Here is a 19,291-nt window from a genome sequence, read left to right as displayed (position 1 = left end):
ATAAAATATGTATCAACATTTTAAAATTTTTTTATCGAACATCTAAAGAGTGTGATTTAATAAAAAAAAAATTATAACAGTAAGAATAAATTTTATCTTACCTCTAACCGATTAGTTAAATTATCTTTAAGTAAACTTGAATTTAAACTCTCAAAATCTACAATTGAGTAGTTTAAGTTATAACTTAACTTTCATCAAAATCTAATATTGTTATTCATTAATATCCAGAATATATATTACTCTCATCCTTCAACTTTACTAATCATGTGATCTATAACTATAATAATAAAATTTCAATCTTCATGTAAAAAAAGGAACAAACTACTTTGAGCAATGCTCTCACAAATAACAAATTTAGTTGTTCTTAAGAATCTTTTACGTTCTTAATGAAAACTTAATTTTTTTTAGTAACAAATATATAATAAATGATGTTAATATCTTGTTTACCGCAAACTCAATATAAAAAATAATAAAAAATGGCCAAAAGCCTCCCAACCTATAGCCGGATTCCCAACTACACACTCATACTTCACGGGGATCCTATTACCCCATGAACATTTTTTTTTTTACATATTATCTCACCCTTATTTGCTGACATGTCTACATAAATCATATATAATAAAATATTTGTTTACACGCGCTGCCAAGTATTGAATGGACCCCATAACTCTAAAATTTCCCTTAATCTTTTCATTTTCCTCTTTCTTTCTCTAAACCCTAACCATTTTTCAATCACTCCATATTCACCCCCATTCTCTTCATGATATGATATTTCGTTCCAATTGAATTTGAAGAACAATTTTTGAACCCTAACTATGAAAGCTTATTCAAGTCCGCATTTGCTATTATTTATCCTAACGAAGCAAAAAATGATGAATTTGAAGAACAATTTTTGAACCCTAACTATGAAATCGGAGAAATTACAAGCCCCAAAGCTTCAAGCTTTTTCGAAATTGAAACTACAGTTGAATGTTTTGACAAGTAAATTCAAGTTTTAAGCTGATTTGGGAGAGAATGAAAGAATATACAATTGAAAATTGAGAAAAATAGGAAGAAAAAGAGAGTTTGATTTTGGGAGAGAATGAGATTATACCATTGGGGGATTAATTATAGCTGATTTGGACTAACACCAGTACTTTTCTTCAACTTTTGAAGTTTTATTTTCTCTTCTTACGCGCCTAAGGGAGTTGTTCTCACCTTCTTCGACATGTCAGCAAATAAGGGTGAAATAATATGTAAAAAAAATGTCCAAGGGGTAATAGGACCCCGTGAAGTATGAGTGTGTAGTTGGGAATCCGGCTATAGGTTGGGGGGCTTTTGGCCATTTTCTCTAAAATAAAATAAAATTGAGGATAGAACACCGCCGAATTAGTGAATTACAGGATTCCTTTGTCCAGAATAAGAAGTGGTGGGTCAATTTTCATAATTTTCATTGTAAATGTGAAATACTTATACAAATAAAAATGCGGGAGAGATAAAAAATATGCAGGGTCGTTTGTCTGCTTGGCTAGTCAAGCATGGGCTAATTCATAGATCTTTGGGCTTATTACCAAGGAATAGAGACTTTACAAATAAAGCCCGAGGATTGACATTCTAGTCTTATCAAATATCCTTAAATTTGTAAAAGTAAAGTAATTTTCTCTATTTTCATTGTAACTTGTACAGTATTTATTCTACCCAGGTGTTATGCTTATTATTTCGGGGTCTAAATGCACCTAAAAAGATCAGTGCCTAATCGAACGATTTGTGATCCTATCTCATCTAAAATGGGCTCTTCGACTCATCATTTTGTCATTGTGATATGATATCATCGCGCCCAAAAAGATTTTTTTAACAATTTCTAATATACGAAATATCAAAACAATGAATAATTTATTATGTTGAAAATAGGACTTCAAAGAAAGACTTAACGTTTTATATATATATATATATATTACTTAATTTATTGTATATTGACCGATGCAATTGTTTAAAGAAAAGATCAACTTGATTCAAACCATTTTTTTATAAATGTTATTGTAACCTCCAAAGAATAAAAATTTAAATATTACATTCTTTATAACATTTTGAGCATTCTTATATACAACTGAAAATATGAGTGAACGTGTTAATACTTACTACTTAATTTTGGGACTTTACTTCATGTTTTTCTCCTCTATCAGATTTTTCTAAAAAATTATCTATTTCACGGTGTCTAATGTATTAGGATTGGGAGGAATTGAACAAGTCCAAATTATCTTTTATTACATTCTTTGATTAATTCATAGCTCAATTAATCAATTTTTGATGTTATCTACCCATCTATTTAGACAATGTCGCAAACACGTGGCCGTTTACTTTTTAATATAACTAAATAAAAAGTGTCTCAATAAAATTAGTAGCCTAAAATAATTTTTCGTAAAAGATCTTAAATAAATAAGTCAAAGGCTTGACGTATTTATTGTCTTTTTAGTGTGGTATTCTTAAATAACATTAAAGTCTTTAATTAATCTCACATGATTTTTATAAAACTACGAATTAATTTTAGCTAATAAGATATTCGCAATGTCTTCGCAATATATCGCCTTGGATATTATTATAAATTATTTATTCATAAATATGCGATTTGAGTTATTTAATTTAAAATTCTAAAATATTTTTGATAAAAGGTAGATATTTATTTATTAATATATGATTTGAGTTATATAAATATATATATATATATTTATTTATTTATTTATTTTTCTACATTTTTTCAAGTTAAAAGTAAAATAATAAAATTTATCTTCAAAAATTTATTTGAGCCTAAAACAAATGCTTTTCTTTCCACACACTTGAGCCACTCCTAAATAAACCAATATTTTTTCAAAGAATGTCACTTCCCAAAACAACATTCTAAAGCAAGCACTACTGTGCGCAATTTAAAACCCAAGCGAGGCTGCAATATTTGACAAAAAAATTAAGACTTATCGTTGTTATATTGGTGGAGGAGACCTTCATTAAGCAAATGTGGCAAAATACTTTCACAAACTCTTAAACAAAAAAGGGACAAAGTTATTATGTCCGATAAATTGGCGCACTCTAAAGGACTTTGGGTATTGTATGTTTCTTAGGATTGAAGAGGTTATACGTGCTATTAGTTGGATGAGAAGGAGAAAAATGACCGGACACAATGAGATTTCGCTGGAACTTTGAAAAAACACTAACAAGGCAAATGTGGAGTGATTGACTAAATTGTTTAATGTTATTTTTAAGACGGTTAAAATGCTCGACGAATGAAGGTGGAGTACAATGATTCCATTTTACAAGAACAAAGGGATATTTAAAACTATAACAATTACATGAGTATTAAATTGCTAAGACACAATGGTGAAGATGAGGGGGTGATGGGTCCATTTTCAAGAATCAATCTAGATTCATGTTGGGTTAATCAACTACTAAAGTCATCCATCTTGTATGAAAACTAGTGAAGAAACGTAGGAAAAGAAGAATGACCTACATATGGTGTTCATTGATCTTGAAATGGCCTATGAAAAAGTACCGGGAGATGTCATTTAGTTTGAAGGATAAATATGTCCATATGATTTATATTAGGTGATAAAGGACATGTATGATGGAGCCAAGACCCAGGTTAGAATGGTGGGAGGTGACTCAGAGCATTTTTCAGTTGAGGTGGGGGTCATATCAGGACCAGTTCTGAGCCCTTTCTTATTTTTCTTGATGATGGATGAGCTGACCCGGTCTTTTCAAGATGAGGTTCCATGGTATATGTTATTTGCAAACGACATAATATTGATTGATGAGATACGGGACATAGTTACTGATAGGTTGGAGGTTTGGATATACATTCTTGTGTGAGTGATGGTTAGACTGTCTTTGTTGTAGAGATGGAGTGTTGGTCAGTCAAGAGCTCATATATTCAGAAGATGCATATTTAAGAGATGGATGTGTGAGCATATTATGAGTGACACAATCAAGAATGAGGTTATCCGGGAAAAGGTACTGGGAGTAACCTCTGTAAGAGGCAAGTTGAGGAAAGTGACATTGAGATGATTTGAGCATGTGTAGGGAAGGAGCGTCGACACCCAATAAGGAAGCGCGCAAGGCTTATTGTGGGGGTACACGGAAGACTATGGGTAGATCGAAAAAGTATTGGAGAGAGGTGATCAAACAGGCCATGATACAATTTCATTTTACTGAAGACATGACTTTAGATATAAAAAGATTGAATGTCATGTATTAGGGTCTATGTTAGTAAGGATATAATGTTGTTTTCCCTTGCAAAGGTTTAGTGCATATTGTAAGACTAGTTGTGCCTTTGTAGTTCTTGTCATACATTGCTTATTGTATTTCAATTATCACACTATTTGTTGTTATTATTTCTTTCTTATAGACATTGTTTTGCTTTCTCCATGGTTTTATTTTTCTTTTTTTACTTGAGTTTGATGCACTTGAGTTGATGGTCTTTCATAAACAATCTCTCTACCTCTATAAAGTAATGATAAGGTCTGCATATACTCTAACCTTCTTAGACCCAATTTTATGGGATTTCGTTGAGAATGTTATTATATACCGTTGTTGTTTAATGCTTGTTGGCCAAACACCTTTATAAAGAAAAATAATATTTTTTAGAAAAAAAAGTCTTTTATTTTTAAGAAACTTGGTTAAAAATTTGTTACGAGGAAAACCTTCCTATAATTTATTATGATTACATTTTTAGTTTGTTTGGTCAAAATTTTAAACTTGTTTGTATATGTAGACATTGTAGAGATACGAGGAATGCGAAATTTGACAAAAGACAAAAAAGAAGAAGTATTTTTAATAGCAAGAAAAATATTTTTTAGCTATTGGAAAGAAATTATACTTAAAAAAATTATTTTTTCTTAGGAAATCTTCTTTATCAAAAAAATTATACTTACTTAATTACTCATTATATAATTAACCTACGCGGCAATTAAATATTTAAATACAACTTCACCTCTTTCCTTTTTTATTTAACTATTTTATATTAACTAAAATCAATATATACATAAGTGCATATTTTAAAGTTTAACTAAACAAAAACAAAAAAAACTTAAATTTTCATAAAAACTATTTAAAGTTATTTTTCTATTTAACTAATACTGATTGCATAATGAATTTTAAATTCTTAATACTATATCTTCTCATATATTCACACTCTAAAGAACATTTTTTTAAACGCAATTTATTTATCAAATATTAAAAATAAATAAATAATACTTTTCGAATGAATTGATCTAAAGCAAATAGATTTCCAAAATAAGATTACTTTTTAAAAGTTTTACCCTTTTTCTTTTTGAAAATTACAGGATCATGAAACGAATGGTCATATAATTACAGGTTAATTTGAACGGCGACTAACGGCTTGCCGGCGAACAAGAAATTATGAAAGAGTTAGTGGGTCCCACTTTCCAGCTGTGAAGTTTCTCTCTGTCTGCAATTAATCGGTCACCATTCTCAGATCTTTACATGCTCCTTCTTTTCTTCTTCCAATTCAGCTCAGCCACTCTTCGCCGGAAGGATCCGATCCGATAGCAGTCAAGCTTCCTCGACCGTACCTTAGCTTTGCTTGATCCGAATTCAGGTCAGTTACTTTCGCTCACTGCTTTTAGTTCAAAGTGAAATTGAAGAGTCATTGGTTTAAATGGCTGATCGAGCATTGTGTTTGTTGTAATTGCTTTGTTGAAAATGTGAAGATCATCAATTCCAGGGACTAGGCAGTTGGAGAGTGAGTGAGGAAAACTAAAAATGCTGCGTATACCGGCTACAATTGAGGAACAGTTGGTACTTAAAGCAATTAGAGAAGAATGTCCCTGGGAGAATCTTCCGAAGCGGCTTCAGTCCACGTTAAATTCCAAAGAAGATTGGCACAAAAGGTTGGTTTTCATTTTTCCAAAAACATGTTTATAGTGGAGCCACTGCTTTTGTCCAATTATATTGCTGGAAGTTATTATTAATAATTACATTAATTCAAGTAAGCATGTTTATGTTACTCCGCGAGTTATGACACTTTGATTCACTCTTGTGTCTCGTATCAAAGCAAAGGGCGAAAGATTTCAAATACGTTTATGTTGAAGACATAATTAAGTAAATAGAAGTGTGGAATCTAATAGTTTAAGCCTTTACACTTCAACATAGGAGTTTATGGTTTCAAATCTCATCACCATCCTTCGTCAAAATTTAAAATAAATCACGTGCTTGACCGATGAGAAAGAATAATGCCGGCTGGCACATGATGGCGTGAGTTGAAGATCTAATTGATTAAATTAAAGTGTGTCAACTCTAACCGATTAAGCTTTAAAATGAGGTGTTTTGCTGTTCAACAATTTCAATGAAAGAAAATATGTTCAGTCGGGGACTTTAGGATGATGCAATGCAGTCAACTTTCTAGCAATCTATTAGAACTTTTGTAGGATATATTGAATTCAGGTAAAACTTTTTGTATGGCTGTCTGCAATTAAGTTTGAAGTTAACAAGTGTACATGAGGCTATCACTCTTGAGCGAACTTGTTATGATGTGTAATGAGTTTGGAATAATTGTGTTTACTATGACCGTCTAGGTTTATTTGAAAGTGAAATGCTAAACAATTGTGAGTGGTGAGATGGTTCATTTTCTTGACATGAATGTTTTGAGGTCTGGTGTGAGTTTTAGGAGGTCCACCTGCTATAACATTTCATGAACACTCTATTTGAACTTTAAGGATAGAGTTTGATCCCAATAATGTGCATTTTGTGATAGTAATTCACTTCTGTTTTATTTTATTGTTGTTTAATATCGCGGACTCACTATAAGTTGACTATTTGTTCGCTGGATCTTCCGCAATCCTCTTCCTTTATTCTGACTTGGACCGGCTATGCCACCACTCACACAAGTGAATTCATACAGAGAACCCCTAAATGGGTCCAAATAGAGGGTGATATATAGAGGATTCATACGGCCAGTCCCAACTAGTTCGGGATTGGGGATTAGCTTATCAATTACTTAATAGGATTTACATTGTGACAAGATAAGATATGATACAACAATATCTTGGTTCATGAGGCTTTGAATTAGGTTAAAGCGAGATAAGAGACACCACTCTAATATCTTGCTTCATTAAGTTTTGAATCAGGTTTAGTATTTTTGTTGTGTACGAAGATCAATAAGAATGATCATTTTTCTATTTATTAGAATTTAGAATACATAAACTGATTCAGGGCTAAGCATAATACTTGTAAATGTTTCATTATAAATATTTATTTGCTTAGGGACCATCACCTGCTATTCTTGCATTTAGTAATTTACTTTGCTTATTTTTTACTGAATGGGCTTTATGCAGGATAATTGAACATTGCATAAAAAAGAGACTCATGTGGAATACTTGCTTTGCTCGTAAAGTGTGTAAAGAAGCTGAATACTATGAAGAAATGTTGCGGTATCTCCGAAGGAACTTGGCGGTGTGTATTGCATGGAAATTGTTTCTCATCCCTTGTACCATGAAGTTGTTGATTTAGATACTACTCAAAAATAAGTCATACTTTGAGAATTTAGTGGCAAAAGAGAAGAAGAAAAGTTGTTTTTAACTATTAATATAGTTTTTCTCCTTAAAAAGTTCTTGTTCTAATCAAGAAGAAGACATTTTTTTTGGTTTCCTATTCTGATTAATAAGTGGATAGAGTTCCAACTAAAGAAGCTATGCACTTTTCAGTGTTTCAATCAGTTTATTTCTTACATGACATGTCTTACATTTTGGAATCAGTATTCATGTGATATATCTTCAACTTAGATAATCATCTGCTTTTTGTGACTCAAGAGTGTGTGTAGCTCCATAAGTTCTTACTTAGCAAATATTGAAAATGTATGTCGTTTTAATCGTGAATTATCTTTTAAATTTTACAATGTATTGGTTTCACAGATACAAATTGCAAGTCATAAAGTAAACTTGTTTTGGTTGTGAGAGATGGGAATCAAAAGATGTAACAAAAACAATATTTAACATCATTTACTGAACAAGAAAGACTTACAAAAACTGTTTCATTTAGTCTCTTTGCTTGTTTCTTTCGTTTTTTCTGTGTGGGGGTTGGGAAGAACTAAAAAGAATTGTGTGTTGGAACTTTTGGGCCTAGGTAGGACTCTTGCTTGTGGACATAAGTACATACGAACCTATATAGACTCGTTCATCCTTTGATCTTGGTTCTTTTAGTTTTTTTATTTGTTCTCTATTTTGTTCTTAATGCCTTAATGCTTAAGAAGCATACAATCCTATACCGAGTTGGTGCACTCTCTGCTAAATTAGTTCTTATTAATCTCCTGATATTAAAGATGACATGTCATCGGTTAGAGAAGTTATTAGTAGAAGAGAAAGAATTAGAGTAAGAGATGTCCAGCTAAAGATAAGGAGAGCTTTTAGTCAAATGTTGATTCTTTGTTTCCTTCAAGACCTGTGAAAGTTATACCTTATATATGCACCTTAGGACTAATGCAGAATAATTTGATGTCATTGTGTTCTATTTGCAGCTTTTTCCGTATCACCTAGCGGAGTATGTTTGCCGTGTCATGAGGGTGTCTCCTTTCAGATACTACTGCGACATGATTTTTGAAGTCATGAAAAACGGTATAGCCTCCTATCATGTTAGTTCAGAATTGACTATTGACGGTGTATAGCGTACTTGGATTATGTCCTAAATTCTCTTTGCTCAAGATGATTGCACTTTTCAACAAAAAAAATTATATCTTCCCTCTGGGCATTTGTGCAAGTTTATATGCAGCTGGAATGCTTGCACGTTTAATTACTTGTTTGAGACTAGTATTCTGGAAAAGAACTCTTTGAAAGGGCTTAATAGTTCTATTGTGCTTATGATCCAGGATCAACTGCTCCCCCTTTTCTGATTACTGCAGTATGAGCATTCTTGTCAGGAATGCTCGTCATTAAAGTCTGTGTTCCTCTTGTACACATTTTTGCGCAATCGTTGTAAGAGCTGGTTGTACATCTCATTTTGACACCATTAGATTAGGCATGGAGTTTAAGATATTAGTTCTTATTAGTTTGACTTGTGTATTATATTAGTAGTAATGGATAACAATATTGAAGCGATGGTTAACAAGTCAGTTAGATGGAGAAATACATCAGTTTAAACGACTGGATAGTTAAATATCTAGACTCTTGAGATAATATTGTTAGTCGAGTAAGTTAACATTTTTGGACATCTCAAAACAGATAGGATGTGATTTAAATTGATATGGAGGGAGCATTTACTCATCTTTAATAAGCTATTCTACATTTCTACTTGTGTCTTATGCACTATGTTGCCCTATATGGTCTCTTTAATAAATACTACTTAGCATGTGCCGTCGAAGAATTATTTGGTGTTTACTGTCAAATGCTTATACCAAGATTTCTGCACAGTTTCCTGCATTTGACTGTTCCTCAATGTCATAATTCTATGGATTAGAAGTGTTAACAAGTACTTCTTGCTCCAGACACTTAGATTCTCCACAGAAATTCAGGTTCTTTGCAATTACCAGTCTAATGGGGTTCTGACTCTCTGTTATGATGATTGCAGAGCAACCCTATGATAGCATCCCAAATTTTAGTGCTGCAGATGCCTTACGGCTTACTGGAATTGGAAGAAATGAATTTATTGACATCATGAACAAGTGCAGATCTAAGGTATTGTCAAATAAAACTTACCAGTGTTCTAATTTACCGTGACAGATTTTCATAAAGGTTATGATGTTCCATGAAAGCAGGCTTTTTTAAACTTATAATATTCAAGGAGTAGAATAGAAAGTCAAAGTACTGCTGGAAGTTGTGTTTTATGGGACGGTTTTGTAGGATTTAGAAAGTCAGAGTACTTCTGGAAGTAGTTCTTTTTTGGGAGGGTTTTGTAAGATTTATATTAGGTTTAAAACTGTTTTATTGTGTTTAGAATTAGGGTTATTTTGTGATGTCTTACTTGGTCATGATATTAGGGTCTTTACGGAACAGTTTTGACTCATTATTTTATGTATTCTTTTTCTCTTTACAAAAAAACTGCCATTTTGCAGATTATAGATGTTTTCATTGCTGCTTAATTTATCTCATTTGGAAAATAGAATCCATCGTCGTTTCTCAATTTCCTTTTGCTGTTAGTTTTCTCCACTATTTGCTGCACCAAGTCAACTACTATGCTTGCAATTTGCACTAGCGAATACATTATCCATGGCACGGGCTTTTTTGGCCAGGAGATCAATTCACTTGCTGTTGGAAAAGAAATTTTTTTCCCATTTTTATTTCACTGCTTCTGAATCACGAATTTCTTCCCTTTGTACTGGCTTAAATGGCCTAACTAGCTAGTGAAACCCTCCAATGTTGCCCTTTAACTGAATAAGGTGATCATCCATGGTGGACTCACCAACATTAGAAAGTTACCAGTAGTAATCATTCTTGAGTTTCATTTCTGCTAATCCCATACACAAGGATGCCCACTTTCATGATCTCTTTGTGATAAATCAGAATCTTATTGACACCACACCATGAATCCATGATGGTGTTAAACCTATGTATCAAGATGCCCTCTGGGCTTCAAGTGGCAAAGGTTTAGGGATTTGTGAATTAGGCCACAGATTTGAGCCTTGTGCCATGCAAATTAAGCTTGGTATTTAAGTGGAGAAGCATAGAGGGACGTACCCATTATCTCTGAGTTTCAAAGGCTGCGGTTGGTCCTAAGGGTTGGGCCCGACAGATTTTTTGGTCATAAAAAAATATGTATAGAGATGAAAATTTGCTCAACTACTCTTAGCTAACAAATTGTTTCAGTCATCTATACATGTGGGAATATTCTCTTTACATCGAAAAGAAGCATGAAACAATTTTTTTTTAAAGTTAGCTATATCTATTTCACTTTTATGAAACAATGTTCATTCATTACAAACTGTCAAAAAAAGAAGACATAATGGTTTATGGTATAGTTCTCCTGGCAGCATTCCAGCCCTTCCAGAAGTTTTGTATATCCTCCTGCTTGTTAATGTCCCCTCTTTATGAGGTAAATCAAAAGAGGAAAGTATTTACTACTGAAAGAAAATAATACATGTTTTGTCTAGAAAGACAAATGAAGAGTGCTATTCGGATACCTTAGTCCCTTTGCTCAAATTGTTGGTATTCAGGGAAGATTTATTTAAAATATCACCCTTATGAGCTCTGTGGCTAGTCTAAGGTTTTTCTTCTTGTTCGTCTAATTAATTTCAGTTATTTTGGATCTTGGCAGAAAATTATGTGGAAGCTTAATAAATCAATAGCGAAAGAACTATTGCCTACACAGCCAGTGGACTTTGTTATTGAGCCATGGTGGGGAGTTTGTCTTGTCAACTTTACGCTAGAAGAATTCAAGGCAAGTTGTCATCTCATTCAATCATTCACATTTCTGAAGCTTCTAAACTTTTATTAGTGAAAAAGTAAATCATTTGACTTGCACCCAAGGGTGTGGAGAAAACATTCACCAGAGAAAAAAAATACTGGGTGATTTCTTTCCATCAGCCTAAGCCTTGGTAGGCAGAGTTACCTGGTACCTGTGCTGGTAGGAGATAGCATGTACCCAGGTGAATGAGGTGTACGCAAGTTGGCCTGAACTCCACCATCATAAAACAGATAAATTATTTGACTTATTGACTTTGCAATTGACATATGAGTTTTGTTTTCACAGAAACTGACTGAAGAAGAAACAGCAACAATAGATAAAATCTGCAAGGAAGAAGCAAACTCTTTCATTCTTTTCAATCCTGAAATTATAAAGGGTCTTCATCTGCGAGGACTAGTCTATTTTGATGTTCCTGTCTATCCTGATGATCGTTTTAAAGGTAATTCGAACATTTAGACACCATTTATGTTTCTTTTTGTAATATTTGAAATAGATCCATCAATATTTACTACTCTTGGTTAATCTTTCTTCATTTTATTTTTGTACGATCATCTAGTAAATTACATGGGGGTAATGAATATTGCACCTAAAATTTACTTTCATCTGACCTCTTTCCGAATTCCAACCACCTGCTGAATGCAGAATAAGAAGTTGGTATTCTTTAACATTGTTTGGATCTGGTTGGTCCTATCCTCAAATCCCATGCAAGCAAACATCTTATGTGGTCCATTTATATTTGAGTTCAATTGCTTTCTCTTCAACATGATGTCATGCATATATCATATTCATTTAACTTAATTCTGACCCCTGAACCCAAATTTACATAAAAATTCCTAAATTAGTCTACGGTTGGGTCTACTTAAACATTCCAATTGTAACCAAACAAAAGCTTGCGTCTAACTTCTGAATATCTCTCCAACTTTTGTACTATCTATCGAATTCTGTTACCTGAGATCTTAGGTTGCTCATATACAAAACATTGCAGTTTCAAGGCTTGAAGGATTTGTTTCTAACCGAGAGCAGTCCTATGAAGATCCAATTGAGGAGTAAGGCACTTTCCATTAACTCAGGAATCTCATATCATATTTCCATGTGGTTTACACAGTGGTCTATATATAATATGTCACCTTCATTATCCAGGTTGCTGTATGCTGTTTTTGTGGTTTCAAGTGAGAATTCAACTGTTGCTGAATTAGCTGCAACATTACAGGCTGATCTTTCTCAACTTCAAGCAGCTGCATCTTTTGCTTGCAGATTGGGATGGGCTGTGAAATTAATAGACCCTGCATCTATTCTGCAAGAACCTAATGTCCCAGGGTCACCTAAGAGCCTTCTGAGTGACGAGGAAGATGGTTCTCATGCCAGCTTGGGCTCTGCAAACGTGTCTGCTGATGGCAGTGCTTTTCAGCAAGTAGAAATTCCATGGACAGAAAATAATAGCAGGAGTTCTGGTTATGCTCGGGTTGCTTTTCTTGTTGATGCTAATATAACGTCTTATCTTATGATGGGATCTGTATCACCAGGTTTCTCTTCTCTCAGCTGTATTTTCCTGTTCCGTATTCTCACACAACTTTGACAAGCCCCATAAATTAAATTGGTCCTGGATTGGTGTTTCAATTCCATAATGCATCATAAATGGCAATTTTCTACTGGTGTTTGTAAGCGAAGTGGAGTTTTCTGATAATTTTACGGTATACCTATTGAAGTTTCTGTTGTGGATGTTATGGCTGGTGTTATGTGAGCTGAAACTACTCATGTTTGTCGAAGTTCCTAATGAATTGCTACTGAGTTACTGCCAATGAACAGTATAGTTATATGTAAAAGCCAGTTTTTCTGCAAGTGCTAGGAGAAAGCTTGGTTTATTCTTGGGAAACATGACAGATGTTCCCAAAAAAGTTTGTATGTAATTAGATATTAGCATCTTTCTGCCGCAGCTCAAGATTGTTTGTTCTGGGTTTAGAGCACTTTTCTTATGCAGCTCAAATATCTTTCTCCTGATTAGGTTGTAGGGACCTTATTGTTTGATGTTTTCCCTACTGTAAATTCTTGAAGTTGTGCAACTGTTTCCATTTGCTAAATATATTGTACGCCAAATCTTTCATTTGTGTTTTCATCTTTTGATGCTGTTGACATGTTTCATGGATGGATCTCAAGTTCATTGGTTTTTATCAGATGCATTTCTGTATTTGCAGTATCATAGTATCAGTGTTTTACTCCACAATATCTTCTGCAATGCATTTTGAAGTCTGTAGTAACTGTTTTGCAGGTCTAAAATCTCATGCTGTGACTTTGTATGAAGCGGGAAAACTAGGTCATGCTAGTATTGCAGATCTTTGTAAAGATTTGGGCACACTTGAGGGGGCCAAATTTGAAGGTGAACTGCAAGAGTTTGCCAATCATGCGTTTAGTCTTCGGTGCATCCTGGAATGTCTCACATCAGGTGGGGTTCCAGCTGAAGAAATAGAAAAGACTGGCATTATGTCTTCAAGAAGTGAGGATGCTAATTCATTGACAAAGGATATTTCATTTTCTGAAAAATCAGGAGATGCCCCTAAAGATATATCTGAGCTAAATAATGAATGTTTGCTAAATTCTGAAACACCCAAATTGCCTGAGGATGAAGAAACTCTATCAGGAAAAAAATCTGAAGAAACAGATCAATCAGACTGGGAGTTAAAACAGGAGATCAGTTCTGAGACTGATGAAAAAGTATCTGCTGATAACTTAGATGCTGATAAAGAGGTGAGGAAACAGATAAAATACCGTGTGGATATACTCCGCTGTGAAAGCTTGGCTGCTCTCTCACCGGCTACTTTAGATCGTCTGTTTATGCGTGACTATGACATTGTTGTATCCATGGTTCCCCTCCCCCCTTCTTCAGTTTTGCCAGGACCAAAAGGCCCTGTTCATTTTGGACCTCCCTCCCATTCATCTATGACACCCTGGATGAAATTGGTGCTATATTCTGCTACAGCTTTTGGACCTCTATCAGTTGTTCTGATGAAAGGTCACTTGTTAAGAATGCTTCCTGCCCCATTAGCTGGCTGTGATAAAGCACTTCTATGGTCATGGGATGGATCTTCCGTTGGAGGTTTGGGGGGGAAGCCTGAAGGGAATTTGGTTAAAGGAAGTATACTTTTACATTGTATAAACTCATTACTCAAGCAGTCTGCTGTCCTTGTGCTTCCCCTCAGCAGATATGATCTTGATGAGGCTGGAAAAACTGTTACATTGGATATTCCCTTGCCCTTGAAGAACTCTGATGGTTCAACAGCTCAAGTAGGGGAGGAACTAGGACTGTCTGCCAAAGAAACTTTCAATCTGAATTCGCTATTAGCTAGTCTGTCTAACAAACTTAATTTTTGGACTATTGGTTTTATTCGCCTGTTAAGACTTTACAAAGATAGAGTCCAAGAAAATATTGCACCTGATGATGATACGTATGAATGGGTTCCACTAAGTGTAGAATTCGGTATTCCACTGTTTAGTCCAAAATTGTGCAATCGTATATGTAAGAGATTAGTTTCCTCACAACTACTCCAAACAGATTTATTTGGAGAGCACCATGATGCAATGCAAGAGTTAAGAAAGAAATTGCGAGATGTTTGTGCTGAGTATCAGGCCACAGGTCCAACAGCGAAGTTCCTTTACCAGAAAGAACAGCCAAAGGAATCACCCCGGCATTTTATGAACTATGCGAGTGGAAGGTGGAACCCCAATGTTGATCCCTCTTCTCCTATTTCTGGTGTCTCTAGCGAACACCACAGACTAAAACTTGCTCATCGACAGCGATCTCGAACAGAAGTTCTGAGTTTTGATGGCAATATTCTGAGGTGCATTTGATAAATCTCTCACATTTTTTAGATTGGTTATACATTTCTTTCTATATTCTCATATTTAGAATTTCCGATATATTACACTTAAGCTTTGATATGTGTAATATATAGTGGACTAATTAAGTGCTGTCCTCAAAGGGCTTGTTACTAGTTTATGCATCTGTCTTGAGTCTAAGTAAGGGATTGTGAAGCTAGTTTATCACTTTTGCATTGCATGTCGCACTGAAGCTCAGTGGAAGGATAGTTGTAGCACAAAATTGTTAGGGAATCATATTCTTTTCTAACCTTCTGTACAAAACCAAAGTGCAACTGGAAAGGCAAAAACAGCTGTATAAATTGCAACCAAAGTGCAACTGGAAAGGCAAAAACAGTTTTATTTGCAACCACAGTGCAACTGGAAAGGCAAAAACAGTTGTATAAAATTGCTTACAAGTAACAAGAGGCTCTTATTTGGTGAAATACTTTAACAAACATAATTTATTAAATAAAACATTTTAACAAACATAATAATGTGAATGAAATTAGATTTTTCTGAATAACCATTTGACTATTGAAATAGGAAATGAATTATCTGAACAATATTTTGTTTGCTTGTGTGCTGCAATGAGTGAGACTAAAACTAGGAGCAGAAGACATAGTTGTTGCCAACCGGACCTCTTATACCTTGACCAAAAGCCGCAGGAGATTGTCAAGGACTTATTTTACTTTGATCCAGATTGCTGGTCCCTTTCCATGTTTCAGTAATTTGATTTCATGAGTTTAGAGGTGGAAATTTTTGTAATTAGCATGATATCTGGAAAATCATTCGCTTATGAAACTGATAACTACACTGATTTGCCCATCTGAGACATAAGATGTCAACTTACTGGTGGTTTCTTATTGTTCTACAAGCACTTTCCTGTGGATTTCATCTCATCAGGACAGAAACTAATTAGGGAAAGGGTGGCTGGGATAAATTTATGTTCCTGGTTTAGAGGTAGGCATTGTGGAAATACAAGTATGTTTTCTTGCTGCTTGTCAGTAGGATGAAATAAAGGAGGGGTATTTTACTTAGAGTTCCTTGTTAAATTCATTTCTCTTGCTGACTGATGGAGAAACAGTCATTGATGATCATTATTGAGTAATTGGTGTCTTGAGATGTAAAGTTTCTTGGTATAGAACACGTTTCTTGGGAAGCTTGCAGAGCCGGTGTATTGTGGGGAACATGTTTTCCTGATATATATATATAAGATGCTAACTGCTACCTTTTGTGTTCAACATGCTTAGAGAGGGACAAGAAACTTGGGACATAACTCATTTCGAAGTAACCTATGGTAAAAGGCTTCTGATGTTGCAATTGAAGCATGCAGCAGTTTCTTGACCAGCTCTGGAAGTTTGTCACTTAAAACACAATAAATATGGAACAGTTCACTTGCGGGATATGCACTTTCATTGAGTTGAGACATGATATGTACATAGTTCGCTAATCGTTGATGTCATGGCATATCCGAGTCTCTTTTTCTTTCTTAGTAGGTCTCTGGAAGCCTTTGACATTTTTGGTCTCTGACCATGTCACATAATGGTATGCAATATAGTCTTTCCAGTTTGACGGCGAAGAAGAATTCAAACTTTTTAACCTGCTTCCGGCATTTAACTTTCAAGGATGCCAAGCAGCTGGTGAAGCTAATTAGATGTCCTTTACCTGATTGCATGCAAAGTTTATTTTGTTTTTAAACTCGAGACTTGGCTTGTGTTGCTTGAACATTTATAAATGACTGCTTGATTTTTAGAATATTGAGTTAGTCTAACATCTCTCAATTAGGATCCTTTTCTCTATTGATACTTCATGGAAATCTAACTCTGCCAGATAGGCCTCTATAGAATCTGGATAACTCACTGCACCTGAAAAAAAGAAGAGGATGGACAATAAAGGCTCTTTAACAAGAACAGTAGTAAAACCAATCTATAGAGGATAATGTGCTGTTGTGAACCATCTTAGACGCTTGTGTAACTTTGTTTCTGAAGCAAAGCAGAAAAGCATTGCTGGAAATTCCGAATGGCTCATTTAGTTTCCTCTTTCTAAGTTTCTGTAATCATGCTTTTCATATGAATTTGCAGATCATATGCTCTGACTCCTGTTTACGAGGCTGCCACCAGGCCAATTGAGGAATCTCCCACAGTTACTACTGCAAAGGTTGAAAAGGATGATGCTGAGAATAAAGAGGAGATATATCCTGGTGTAAACCTTCTATTTGATGGATCTGAGCTGCGCCCATTCGAGATAGGTGCTTGTTTGCAGGCTCGTCAACCTGTGTCTTTAATTGCAGAAGCGTCTGCAACATCTGCTATTTTTTCAGTCCAATAGTGTTCAGGGATATAGTCAATGTTCATGTAAGAAAGAAGTGCTCTAATGACCAATTTTTGAGAGTATCATTGGCTACCGGACGTGCTTTGCTGCTACTGGTTCGTTGGGTAGAGTGTCTGTCCTTGCATTGATTTGATGACAACATGGGAAGTTATTGAGGTAACAAAGGAAATTTGTGAATTTCTTCTGTTTTAACTTTTGTTTTACTACAAAGTGAATCTTGATTGTCCTGAGGTGCCAGCTACTTCTGAATCAAGTATTATAGGTCCAAAAACATGTAAACTCAATATCCTTGTTATACTGAAGCCTATTTCTCACTTTATATGAACTGCAGTAATCTGTTTTGTTTCCTTGTTGAATCTTTTGATCTTCATGACCTACTAGAATTTGTGTCAGATGAGGCGCTTTTCTGTTACTTCTTACTAAGCTGTCAAGCAACAGTCTGGTGCATATATTCATAGACGGTGCTGAATAGGGACTTTTAAGTCAAATGAAGCAAAAAAGCTCGAAAGCTTTTTGGAAAGTGAAGCTGCCAGTTACTTGTATCATATCTTAAAGCTACAAGTTGCTTTAAGTCATGTATTGTCTCAGTTTGCAACATATAAGCCTCCTGTCAAGGAAGTAAATGTGTTTGGGATATGAGGCCAAATTCTGCATATTGCTAAGCTTAGCATTCCCGTTTTACTTGTTTTCTTCTTTGTCCTCTTTCTCTTTCCCTCATCTTGCCTTCTCTAACATGCATAAGTTTTCATGAACTCTTCAAGAATTTTGAGGTGCTTCCATGTTGGAAGTTTTTGATTTTCATAAACCTAATTTTTTTTATCGTGTATAGAAACTTTAGTAACTGTTATCTTTCTAAAATAAATGTATAGAAGCTTTAGTGTCATTGCTGGTGAGACTAGTGTGAAGCTGAAAGTTGCCTGCAGATGCTCACTTGTCACTCTAGGCTTACTGAGCCAGTCTTACCAGGGCAGAGAGCCGTCTTACCCAAAAAGTAAAATAAAAAAGAGAACCTCCCCTCACAATTTTTGAGGTACCCCTTCTCAGAGGAGTTCAAACCCTGAGAAGTATTTATGCTCTTTTTGAGATGAATCTGGAGGTTATTTTTATGTTCCTTATTTGCATCACTTTTTCTTTCATGATTATGATTCATCAATTTGTTGGAAGTACGTCTGCTGGTTACATTCCATTGACTCTTTCCTAATGTCTCAAAACTAGGATCTGACTTCTCGTTGTATCAATTGGATGGGGTTTACTGAATGGATGGTCTGTTTTTTCTTGTAAGTAGCTGTTTTGATTTGGATGTAATACAATAACACAATTCTCTAGCTGATGTACCTTATATGGTTGGTAGGTGTTAAAACAGTAGAACCTTGTTTTCCTTAATTTTGAAATGGATCGAAGATAGGATATATGTATCATTATGGTTCAGTATGCAAATAGTGTCCTTGCAGAATTTTTCCTGTTTAGAAGTCGGATCTTGGCACTTATTTCCTCTTGTTTCACTTGCAGGTGGTTCTTCTATTTGCAAGAATTTGATCGATGCAGGTATTATGCTGAGGAATTCTATTATTTTGTAGAAGAGAAAACCATGTGTATTCATAGATGAAGCTATGCTCACAAACTAGTCAAAACAACAGAGCCTTGGATTCCAATTTTGCACATAAGATATGAATGGAATGAAAGATGAAAAAAATCAGATATTTGTATTCTGTAATGTGAAATTAAGGCTTTA

The 19,291-nt window shown here is 34.7% G+C and overlaps 1 protein-coding gene across 3 annotated transcripts; it reads left to right on the top strand.

Annotated features, from left to right (window-relative positions):
* Positions 1–5,365: 5,365 nt before the first annotated feature.
* LOC125814261 (uncharacterized) lies at positions 5,366–18,855 on the top strand. Of its 3 annotated transcripts, none has more exons than XM_049493726.1 (11): positions 5,366–5,584; positions 5,711–5,876; positions 7,320–7,437; positions 8,498–8,594; positions 9,544–9,650; positions 11,227–11,349; positions 11,662–11,815; positions 12,362–12,422; positions 12,517–12,899; positions 13,643–15,209; positions 17,310–17,978. In XM_049493726.1, the coding sequence occupies exons 2-11, from the start codon at positions 5,749–5,751 to the stop codon at positions 17,554–17,556; spliced, it is 2,985 nt and encodes a 994-aa protein (XP_049349683.1). In that variant the 5' UTR covers positions 5,366–5,584; positions 5,711–5,748; the 3' UTR covers positions 17,557–17,978. The 3 variants fall into 3 exon arrangements, 2 of the variants coding, with proteins under 2 accessions (XP_049349683.1, XP_049349684.1); XR_007442113.1 differs by lacking the exon at positions 5,366–5,584 and adding an exon at positions 18,775–18,855 and having other exon boundaries at positions 5,605–5,876; positions 17,310–17,715; XM_049493727.1 differs by lacking the exons at positions 5,366–5,584; positions 5,711–5,876; positions 7,320–7,437; positions 8,498–8,594 and adding an exon at positions 9,374–9,444.
* The last annotated feature ends 436 nt before the right edge of the window (positions 18,856–19,291 follow it).

This window comes from Solanum verrucosum, unplaced genomic scaffold (assembly GCF_900185275.1).
Source record: "Solanum verrucosum unplaced genomic scaffold, falcon-dt-bn FXZP01000230.1, whole genome shotgun sequence".
NCBI lineage: Eukaryota > Viridiplantae > Streptophyta > Magnoliopsida > Solanales > Solanaceae > Solanum > Solanum verrucosum.
This window is presented reverse-complemented; position numbering and strand designations above follow the sequence as displayed.

Bases quoted from the DNA above. Each gene is read 5' to 3' on its own strand.
- LOC125814261 (XM_049493726.1), top strand. From the start codon at position 5,749: ATGCTGCGTATACCGGCTACAATTGAGGAACAGTTGGTACTTAAAGCA. The intron at 7,438-8,497 runs GTGTGTATTGCA...TTCTATTTGCAG, and splicing joins ATCTCCGAAGGAACTTGGCG to CTTTTTCCGTATCACCTAGC. The intron at 12,423-12,516 runs GTAAGGCACTTT...TTCATTATCCAG, and splicing joins TATGAAGATCCAATTGAGGA to GTTGCTGTATGCTGTTTTTG.